The sequence below is a fragment of the Macaca mulatta genome, chromosome 9 (assembly GCF_049350105.2).
Source record: "Macaca mulatta isolate MMU2019108-1 chromosome 9, T2T-MMU8v2.0, whole genome shotgun sequence".
Taxonomy (NCBI): domain Eukaryota; kingdom Metazoa; phylum Chordata; class Mammalia; order Primates; family Cercopithecidae; genus Macaca; species Macaca mulatta.
Window position 1 is genome coordinate 27,034,608 of NC_133414.1, and position 12,015 is coordinate 27,046,622.

Below are 12,015 nucleotides of genomic sequence, written 5' to 3' on the forward strand. Positions count from 1 at the left end.
GACCTAAGAGAGGATGCCCTCAGTCGACAGTATCTTGAGTGCCATAGAACGTCTCCTCCTGATGCCAGAGCTCAATCAGCCTTGCCATTTTCCCCAGACTTTCTTCCAAGAAAAGCTACTTTTTTGCTTATTTGCAGAGTATTTCATGATACAACAAACATGCTTTTCTGCAACCAGTTACAAGTTAAATGTTAACAAATCAACTGAAGAGTTATAAACCAGTAAGGCGGCCTCTCAGAGATGAGTTTAAATGTCTTCTATGGTCAAAGTGTGCTTATGTAGTGCAGAAGATTGTCCACCAGCCTTTTAATAAACTGCTGGATTTTTTTAGAAAGAAATTGTCCAAGTACTTAAATCTGTTTACAGGTTTAATATCTAAATATCCTTTTATTCCTTAAAGCTGACTCTGTTCAGTTATTAATCATTAAATTTCTTTTCTCAATAGATGTCAAACTCTAAACTGACCCAGGTTCTTTCAGGAGTAGGCATGGTAAACTATCCTTAAATGAATCTTTTAAAAGTTTAGGCCGAGCACAGTGGCTCACACCTGTAATCCCAGCACTTTGGGAGGCTGAGGTGGGTGGATCATGAGGTCAGGAAATCAAGACCATCCTGGCTAACATGGTGAAACCCTGTCTCTACTAAAAATACAAAAAATTAGCAGGGCGTGGTGGTGGGCGCTGGTAGTCTCAGCTACTTGGGAGGCTGAGGCAGGAGAATGGCGTGAACCCAGGAGGTGGAGGTTGTGGTGAGTGGAGATTGTGCCACTGCACTCCAGCATGGGTGACAGAGCAAGACTCCATCTCAGAAAAAAAACAGATGTTAAAGAAAAATCGTAAAACGATAAAGAAAAAAGTAAACTCCCCAATCACACTACCCAAAGATAATCACTGTTGACATCTTAGTATATCACTTTTAGATGTTTATGTGTGTTTGCATATTTATGATACATTGATAGTCTCCTTTTCAGTGTCACTATGCAAGTTAGCATGCTGAGAAGTCCTGCTGCAAGAAATCCTATTTAACTAGCATTTTGCAAACTTAATTGACCATGGAATCCCCCTAAACCTCACTTGACATTTGATAACAGCATCCCCACTTCAGAAAATACTGTTTTACTACTGATTCAAGGTGACAGGAAGTACACGTTAAATACTGATTGAAAACAGCTTTACTACTTTGCTTTAAATCTTTCCTACAGAGCCCTAAGCAACCCACTAGCCCAGCCGGAATCACATGAACATGAGCTTGGTTCTTACAGACACATGCTCTGATTGAATGCTCCATGTTGAACCTAGTAAATTTGGTGTTGAGTAGACATGACGTACTTGCAAGATCAATTTTCTTACAGACAACTGTGTGGACCCTTGTTATTTTTGAAAAGTGAGAACTTCCATTGGTAGCAGTAACTAGCTTGATAGGCTTTGATTTTTTAGCAAGCTTAAATAAACCTGAAGAAGCCCTATGTTTTAAGTTCCAAATTTGACCTACTATATCTTTCTGCCTAGACTAGATTGGATCAGACTGTGGTACATTGACTATAAAGAATCATAGCATATATTAGCTACTCTCAGAAATTTAATTTATATGTCTCTAAAGGATGAAGGAATGGAATTATAGTTTAACACAGTAAATCTGCATAACCCTGATTTTGAGGGAATTGATAGGGAAAAAGTAACAGGCAATAATAAATCAAGGATGTACAATGTCTTATTTACATATGGACTGAATTTATATATGTGATGGTTCAAATATTTTTAAAGTCCAAGAATAAGCAGCAATAACATAATAATTTAAATCAGCTATATCCATCTTGGTAATTTTTTTCTTGAATGGAATAATATAAGACTTCCAACATTGAAAAATATATTCTCTATCAATATAGCATGTGTTCTTTCTTATATGCTTAAAATATAAAATTGTTTGTATGTATATATGCATATACACATATATAAGTTAAAAACTATGACCACACATTATATATAGATTTATCTTCATTCATACCAAATTGTCAAATTGCACAAAAACAGACTAATAACAAAGAATTAAGTCTAAAAGGATAAATAATGCAGAGGCGCTTTACCTAGCCTATTATAATCCCTTATTATTTTTAGTGCTAAGCATAAAGCAAACCTGTGAGAAAGTACAAGACTTTTTAAAGTGTGTTTATTTTTAACCTCAATTTTCAAATATTTTATGCTCCTGGCTTTTAGACCTATTTTTTAAAAGATGAAATACTCTTGAAAAAATAAAGCTTTAAAATTACCTCAAAACCCAGTTTTTCTCAAAATATTTCTAGTCGGAATTACAACCTTAAAAACATGGCAGTAATTTAAAACTGATTAATTTGGGAGTGATGTCTGTATATTTAACAGTTGGTGGTTTTTTGAAGGTTCAGTATTTTAAATTATGTGCAAGCATTTGTCCTTCTAGATATTGTCATGCTAGCTTAAAGTGTATTTGGTTTGCATTTAAGATGGAATTCTCAGTACATGAGGATCCTTTTATGAATTTGTCTCCTTTAATGTAACTTTCTGCTCCAATACTGGAATGACCCCCAACAGACTGTATTTGCATTATTTTTCCAGAGTGTCATATCCCTTATATGCCTCAGCGACTGTTACTTATTACTGAGTATAATGATCGTATTTCAATGCTTAAAACAAAAAACAAACAAAAAAAACCTGACCCAGGAAAACAGACTGTGTCAAAAGTCTTTTCAGAAACTTTTGTCAAAACTGGTTCAGTTTTGTAGTCATATTCAAGGTATGTGTAAGGTCACACTTTTCTCACAAAGAAGTTAGAGAAGATGGTTAGCCAGAAAGCCCTATCCCTATTTAATGAAATGTGAGCTATTGTGATGAGTGCCCTATACTTTATGTATGTTACGAGCCTATTTGGTTTGCATCTCTAGACACAAGGGAAAACAATTCTCCATTTTGGGTAACTCCTGAGCTTCCATTTTAGCTTGATATCCTTAAGGGAGCAGCATGGAGGTGAAAATGAGAAAGAAATCCTCTTGATGACAATTTTAAACATTAATGAAAATTTACTTAGTAAATTTGTCATTAATATGGTAGAATGAAGATATAAAAGTTAGTTTCTTCCCATTTTAGCCATTAATATATGTTTGTTTTGTGATTATAATATGGGCATTTTCTTAGGATGTTAACTTTGCAAATTTGATGATGTAAAACAAAATTGTAATTCTCTGATTTCAAGTGGCAAAATGTCATATTTTGCCTTCATGGATAAAGAATGGATAAGACCTTTATAAAAGCAACCCCTGGTTTCTGTGTAAGGGTGAATACTTAAAACATGAACTGTGTACATACACCTATTAATCTATGAAAATATTCCCAAATTACTAGAGTAAACCTTAGTACTGAATTTCTCACCATTTTTCCTGCAGAGGCATACTGGAACACAACTTTATAAATTTCTCAGTAAGATAAGATTTTTAAATACTGCATTTTAAATTTTAGACAGTTTGATAATTTGGAACAATTTATTTTAAAGGGTACATTTTACAAACCATTAGTATGTTTCATTAAGTGGTTTTATTCATTGTTTTATCATTTGAATCGTTGGATTAGTCACAAAGATAATTGTCCACCTTTTTTCTTAATTATAATTCTTTTTAAACATTGATGTTTTGTAGGCAAATTATGAGTTCTAAGAAGATTAGAACTCATAACTCTGCAAATTTGTATTATAAGTTTGTAGTCTACTCCTCTTTTGAATTTACATATATTTCCACTTTGATTTTCGGAGGCCACTTTACATACAAAATAATAATCTTGGGAATTATGCTGCCTTTCTTACTGTTGTTAATCTAAAATCATAAATAATAAAAGGTTCATATCTTATGCATCAAATTAAGCTTCGACTTTATTCTTCTGAGATGAAAATATATGCCATAGAAACAGTAATACAATTTCCTTTTTGTTTTTTTAATACAATGAGGAAAAAAGAGTTTCCAAGTAATCCTAGTGTTTTAAGTAGAATCTTAATCTTGGATTGTTAAACTCAATGAATTCTCATTTCAGATTTGTTCTTGCCTCGAAACTTCAGTCTGATTGGATGTTGATGCTGTATTTTGCACATACTCATTTGACTGTGACAGTCACCATCGGGTTGCTTTTGATTCCAAAGGTATTCTTCTGATATTACTTTTTTTTTTTTTTTTTTGCAAAACTTATTTTAAATGAACATGGATTTGTTTATCCTGTGGGCAAAGGGAGGTATGGAAATTTGCTTAACATTTAAAACAGTTTTAAAGCTCCCTCCTCAGGAAACTGGCTGGCTGTTTTCTTTTCGAATTTTGGAAACTTCTTACATTTTTAAATGACTTTGTACAAAAACCCATCATCTGTTTCAGTCTTTTTCCAAATATATTGATGTCTAATATGTTTTAATTATTATGGGCTCATTCTAGCTGTAACATCAAGATCATTCTTTAAAAGAACCCTCCTATTCTAAGAATCCTCTTGTTTGGATTCATATCCAGAGAAATCTTGTGTTTGAAACATTCAAATAATTTTTTATGTATATGGAAATAAATTTTTATATATAGAGGAATCTCCTTAATGATAGACACTGACAGACTTATCCAGGCAGCACCATGAAATGAGGAAAAATGAGCCAGGACTCAGAATGCAGGATTCTAGACTCATGGTTCTCCCAGAAACTGGCTGTGTGTTATGACAGTAGCCAGGACTGTTGATTTTTTTTTATGATGTAATAGTAAGGCTTCCTGGAATAAAATAAAATGATATTGGAGTTTTTTTCTGTGAGGGGAATGTATTATACAAATTATAGCATTATTATTATTTTCCTCTTTTATACGTAAACACAATAGTAGAACACTGTGTATCTTTTCAGTGCCACAAAATACAGTGTTAGCACAACTGAAACCAGAGTTGTGATTTCTTGTCTTTCACTCCAGGCTTTTCCTCAACTCTCGCAGTTAACCAAAACATTGAGATTCAGCCTGATTGAAAAGGCTAAACCATTGTAAACAGAACAAGATACCTATACTTGAATTACATCAACTAGACACAAGTATTTGTATAGATTATCTTAACTATTTTAATACTTTGCATAATACGATTACAGTTTTTTTTAGATGGATGGAGGTATACTGAGATTATTTAATAAATTGTTGCTGAGTTCCAAAGAGGAATGAAAACATCTGTTCATACAAAACACTTGTATATGAATATTCATAGCAGTGTTATTCATAATACACAAAAAGTAGGAACAACCCAAATGTTTACCGACTGATAAATGTATAAACAACATGTGGTATATCCATATGATGGAATATTATTTGTCAGTGAAAAGGAATGAAGTTCTGGCACATGTTACAACAATAAGAAGTGCAAAAGCCAGACACAAAATGCCACACATTGCATGATTCCATTTATGTGAAATGTCCAGAATGGGCAGATCTATAGAAACAGAAAGTAGATTAGTGTTTGTCACAGGCTGGGGGAAGGATGACTAGAAGTGATTGCTTAATGGATTCAAGGTTTCTTTTTGAGATGAATATTCCAAAACTATTCTGGAATTAAATAATAGTGATGGTTGCACAACCTCATGAATGTAACAACAAGAACTGACATGTACACTTTAAATTTATAATTTTTGTAGTATGTATGTGAATTCTATCTCAATAAAAAGAATGTTAAAATATTATACAGGGGCATTGCTAGGCATTGTTATATATCCTTAGAATAAGAGAAATGAACAGATAAAAACCTGTATTCTCACGGTACTTATATTCTGGAGAAGGGGAGAGGGGGAGGGGGAGACAGACAAATAAGGTATTTAAAACAGTATTTTAGATAGAGATAAGTGCCAAGGAAAAATAATAAAGCAGGAAATGGACAATATATGACAAATGACATTATTTCTTAAACCCATAATTGTCTCCAAGACTTTGAAAACAAGAAAAAACAAGTTCATTTTTATAAATGACCTCCAGGTGGTGTAACCAGTGGCATATGATATTTTGGAGGGCAGGAACTCTATGAGGGCAGGAACTCATGATTTGTGGCCTTTAGTTCATGGCATCTGTGGGTCTCACAAACAAATGTAGAAGAGTAAAGATTCAGTTTACCAGGGAGGTTGGAGCAGGAGGATGGCTTCAGCCCAGGAGTTTGAGACTGCTGCATATATATGTGCAATGTCTTACAGTGAGCTAGGTTCTACAGCTCATACTGAATTTCTGTTTCAGTTTTCACATTCAAGCAATAACCCACGAGATGATATTGCTACAGAAGCATATGAGGATGAGCTAGACATGGGCCGATCTGGATCCTACCTGAACAGCAGTATCAATTCAGCCTGGAGTGAGCACAGCTTGGATCCAGAGGACATTCGGGTAATGACAGTACTCTATCTTTCTTCCTATTTCAGATTAGCCTTATTTATACAGGCAGGCATCTGTGGGTTGGTGGGGAGTGTGTGCATGCATGTGCATTCATGTTTGTGCGTGTGTGTCTCAGAAAGAGGGAATGTGTTTGGGTATGAACTGAAGATGTCAAATGCAGAGTTAATCCAGTTCTGAAATATATGAACCATAGTATAAATTAGAATGCACAGGCCATTTCAGCTTTTATAAGTAGCCTGGTCAACCTCAGGAGTCTTAACTGACTTATTGGTATTCATAGTGATGAACTGATTAGACATGTTCCATAATACATGTTTATGACATCTTGCTTAGGGAAAGGTAGGATAGATCTGTGGAGCAGAGAGGAGAGCCTGGATTATTTAAAATAATCTACGACAACATATCAGCGTCTGAAGGAAGCAGATGTTTTTAGCAGTCAAAGGACTGTTACCCTCTAAGCCTAATCTAACATCACATGTAACTTTATCAATGGCTACATGATGCTTCCAATACTACTCAGGGATATGGTTCACCTATAAACAACATGCTGTGTTTTGTGCTGGTCCAGGCTCAGTCTGGTCCACACAACTTGAATGTGCAAAGTGCTTGCTCCTTAATGCAAGGTTAGAATACATGAGTTCATGTCTTAAGGTCCACGCTTTATGTGAAACAAACCACAAAAGAATCAGAAAGTATAAATGGGGAGAAAATCGACAAGTACATGTGCCAGAGAAAGCTGTAGAGCAGTTGCCCTAAAGAGCCCAAGTTTACTGAATTCTAGTACCATGTAGTGATCTTCTATGGCGAAACACTAAATTCTACACTTCTTTGAATTTGCTTTTGTTCTGGCAGGATGAGCTGAAAAAACTCTATGCCCAACTGGAAATATATAAAAGAAAGAAGATGATTACAAACAACCCTCACCTCCAGAAAAAGCGGTGCTCAAAGAAGGGCCTAGGTCGTTCCATCATGAGACGCATTACCGAGATCCCAGAGACAGTCAGCAGGCAGTGCTCTAAAGAGGACAAGGAGGGCACCGACCATGGCACAGCCAAAGGCACTGCCCTCATCAGGAAGAACCCCCCGGAGTCTTCAGGGAACACAGGGAAATCCAAGGAGGAGAACCTGAAAAACCGAGTCTTCTCACTCAAGAAATCCCACAGCACTTATGACCACGTGAGAGACCAAACGGAAGAGTCCAGTAGCCTACCCACAGAAAGCCAAGAGGAGGAGGTGACAGAAAATTCCACACTGGAATCCCTGTCGAGTAAGAAACTGACACAAAAACTAAAAGAAGACAGCGAGGCTGAGTCCACGGAGTCGGTGCCGTTGGTGTGCAAGTCAGCAAGTGCTCACAACCTCAGCTCAGAGAAGAAGCCTGGACACCCACGAACGTCAATGTTACAGAAGTCTCTCAGTGTCATAGCAAGTGCCAAGGAGAAGACTCTTGGATTAGCTGGGAAAACCCAAACAGCAGGCGTGGAAGAAAGTGCTAAATCCCAGAAACCTCTGCCAAAAGATAAAGAGACAAACAGAAATCACTCAAATTCTGATAACACAGAGACTAAAGATCCTACCCCCCAAAACTCAAATCCTGCGGAGGAGCCAAGAAAGCCTCAGAAATCTGGGATTATGAAACAACAAAGGGTCAACCCCACCACTGCCAATTCTGACCTGAACCCAGGCGCCACCCAGATGAAGGACAACTTTGACATTGGGGAGGTGTGTCCTTGGGAGGTTTATGACCTGACCCCTGGTCCTGTGCCTTCAGAATCAAAAGTTCAAAAGCATGTATCTATTGTGGCTTCTGAAATGGAGAAAAACCCCACTTTTTCCTTAAAGGAGAAATCTCACCACAAGCCTAAGGCAGCTGAAGTTTGTCAGCAATCCAATCAGAAGTGCACAGATAAGGCTGAAGTATGCCTTTGGGGGATCCAAGGCCAGTCCATTTTGGAAGATGAGAAGCATTTCATTTCCAAGACTCCAGTTCTCCAAGAGAGGGCAAAAGAGGAGAACAGAGGTCAGCCTCATGCAGCCAAAGTGTGTGCTGGGCAGAGTGAAGAACTGCCCCCCAAAGCTGTAGCATCAAAAACAGAGAATGAAAATCTCAACCAAATAGGACACCAGGAAAAAAAGACATCCTCTGAGGAGAATGTGCGTGGCTCCTATAACTCAAGTAATAACTTCCAGCAACCTTTAATGTCACGAGCAGAGGTGTGCCCTTGGGAGTTTGAGACCCCAGCTCAACCAAATGCTGGAAGAAGTGTAGCTTTACCTGCTTCTTCTGCTCTAAGTGCAAGTAAGATAGCAGGGCCTCGGAAAGAAGAAGTCTGGGATACTTTTAAAGTGTAGCATCCCCAGGAAGAAGAGGAAAAGGAGGGAACCCCGGATTGGATAAAGACAGAAGATATAAGAATCAAAAATTCCCAAGAAGGATTTGTCAATTGAGGAAAACATGACGGATGGTGAGGTGAAGTCAGAAGTATGGGTAGAAGAGGACCTGGGGGACAAGAGCAACAATGTCATAATGAAGTCAGACTTTGGTCAAGAAAGTCCTTCCCCTGGTAACACTAGGAAAATCTTTCCATTTCAGCATGTTTAAGGAAAATAGTCCACAATGTCTGCCCTGATCAATATGTACCCATGGGACTTTGAAGATCCTAGGCCAGGTAAACCAGGAGGCACAGAAGACGTACCAGATTTGCAAAGAAGGAAAAGGTATAAACGTATATAACTGAAATTCTAAGTAGCTGTCCGAGAAGAACTTACTTTACCTATTTAACCTTGATAGCACTGCTAATTTAATGCATCCCAAAAATCTCTTTTATATTAATGATTGCTTTCATTTTCTTATCAATGTATGTTTCAGTACATCGTTGTGTCTCATATTCAAGCATTCCAGATTGTATAATTTTTGCAAATAACTTTGGTATTATGTGACACAACACATTTATGCAATCTGCAGCTACTCAATTGTTATTGCACCTTACAGAATACCTGCTATCTATCAACTTTAGTTGATTCTTGAAGTACAGTAACCTTTCTCTGGCTTCGGAAGCCATCACTGTTACTATAAAAACTTTCAGTTTTGGCTGTGGTTTATATATTGTGACTTTGAATTTGACTCTATTATTTCACATCATGGTTTGTTATACTGTCTTAATCAGGGTTTTTTATACAAGTTGAGTTACTTGTTTTGCATTTCTTGTTAGGACTCAGAAGCTTTATTAATATTGGAGATCAAGTGGTCCTACTTAGTCATATGTCTCAATAAGTTAAGGACAACTTATCCATTGTTTATTCAAAGTCAGAGATAGATAACACCTTCATTCCAATTAATTGTCCCTTTTAACTCTTTCAGTATTTCATACTTAGCATTTCCTAAGGAAGAAGCTAAGAGTGAGAAAAATATACTGTGCATTATTATTACCTTTGGAAAGGGAAGACTCTAGGGATGACATGAGAAGTATAGCAGTACTACAGACCCGGGAAGTTTGCCTTTCAAAAAAACACAGGTAGCTCCTGATAGCACTTTCAAGGGATTATTTTTTTAAAGCAAAAAATTATGGTAGCATCAAGATCGTTGTATGGATATATTTTTATTATGTGCACTGGAAATACAGTATTTTAAAATACCTTAAACTATTTATTCTCGTAAACTCTTATTCATTGCTTCAGCTAGAGGTAGAATTTGCTGGGCTCAAATCCCAAAGAGGTTTTATAACCTTATTTATTCAAAGCCTATAAGGTGGTATGGAATCTTAATTCTCCCAAGCACTGGAAAATGTCTAAGTCCTGCAAATTGCCATTGTGAGCCACTTGCTCAAAATGTAACATGTAAGGTCTATTTGCAAGGCAAAGCAGCCCCCAAAGCATATTTTATAAAGCTTATTGCATTCCACACTGATCTCTTGGCATGGGAATCCTAAGCTGCCGACTTAGCCCTACTGATATGATCATGCAATGAGATTCCAAAGCTCGGTCTCAAAGAATCACTCAGAAATAGAACTGAGACTTCCCTTTTTCTCCCTGTAAACACCGAAGTATCAACTGCTTATTTGGCCAGGACACTCCCAGCACAAATAACTATTTGTTTATGTCACAAGCAGCAAGGAGGACATGCTAGGGTGATAAAAGATGGAGAAACAGAATCAGAGAGTGGATATAGGGCTGTTCTTAGTATTATTTTCAGTGGAAGGTAAAAACAGAATTCTCCATATTCATCGTCAAATTTTTCTCAGTGATTTTTTTTATTCAGGAGTAAGCAAGCACTTCACTGTTTTGCAAAGCTGTGCACAAATCTTCCTCACCCATTTGCTGGCTTTATGCATTACTCAGGTTGGTGGGGTCAGTTTGAAAAGATATAGAAATTCTATTTTTGTGTCTTTACACCATTTATTTCTTTGATCTCTTCCTTTTCAATGAAGGGCCTATATGCTTGGTGACCTCCTTTAAGGAATCTTTGTGAATTGGGTTGGAAGTTCCTAGACCCACATACTTGTTTCATTTATGTCCGAAATTTGTTAGCACTTGATTCATTTCTTGAGAAATATGCGGTCAAGCATCAGTGACTTTCTATTGCACTTCAGGATTGATCCTGCTAGAGATGTGACTTAAAAAGACTTGCCAAATTATACCTTAGCAACATTCTATAGTTCATAGATTATTCTCCACCAGCATAAATCAGTGAGAGTGCCTAGAGTCTTTCTGAGAGTTTCATTGCCATTATCAACAAGAGAAGTTGAAATTTACAAGTCAGGAGGTTATTGTTCCAGATTGATAACCACAGAAAGTGAATAAACACTTTTAAGGTCACAAACATTTGCTAGGTTGTCCTTCTCAATGCATGTGCAGGCTGCATCCTGTCCTTGTTTTTAAGCCAGGGTTTATAAATACGTAGATTTATACCAATCTTAATAGAATTGTATATTTTATGCAAGAATTAAATGCTTTACGACATGAAGTATAACTCAACCCATTGTAAACTTTGGTGGCAATATGGATTTGAAACTCGACAGTTCTCTTGTATTTGCTTCCTAGGTTTCTGCATGCAAGTTATGACAGGTAGGACTGAAAAAACACTGCCTTTTGACGTCTAGCATTTAGCAACTGAGAGTCGTAGAGTCAATAAAGCTGTAAGTCTCTTCACTTAATCTGTGGTTCTCCTAAAACTATTATCTGAAACCTACAGCATCCCACCATGAAATATTTGGTAAATTTATGTTGTGACGTGTTGCAGCATGTAAATAATTATAACTTCTCTGCAATAAAACATATTTATATGAAAGTGATTTGTGGGGATTTGTGTGTTCATCTATAGAAAACTGAATTTATTTAGTCTAACTTTAAAGGAAATTCCATATATTTGTTTGGCTCGGTATCCTTGTGCACATACATCCTCATGTTGCCAGTCTGTAGGAATATGTGATTAGTCAAATGTGGCCTCAAACACACAGGTAATCATTTGGGAAGCAAGCAAACCTATTCGTGGTTTTGATTTAAGACGGCTCTTCCTGAATGGGAACTAACTCAGCTACCTTTTTTGTTTGCTTGTTTACTCCACACACAGTACCAGGAAATCTGCTAAGAAGTGATGATACAAAGATAACCCCCCTTCA

At 36.7% G+C, this 12,015-nt stretch overlaps 1 protein-coding gene across 1 annotated transcript in view; it reads left to right on the forward strand.

The window, feature by feature from the left end:
- GPR158 (G protein-coupled receptor 158) overlaps window positions 1-11,684 on the forward strand; it is a 432,618-nt gene extending 420,934 nt beyond the window's left edge. Inside the window, exons 9-11 of the mRNA XM_001101165.5 lie at window positions 4,050-4,155; window positions 6,242-6,388; window positions 7,250-11,684. Of these exons, the coding sequence (XP_001101165.3) occupies window positions 4,050-4,155; window positions 6,242-6,388; window positions 7,250-8,749 (1,753 nt within the window). The 3' untranslated portion in view covers window positions 8,750-11,684. The remainder of the gene's footprint in view (window positions 1-4,049; window positions 4,156-6,241; window positions 6,389-7,249) is intronic.
- The last annotated feature ends 331 nt before the right edge of the window (window positions 11,685-12,015 follow it).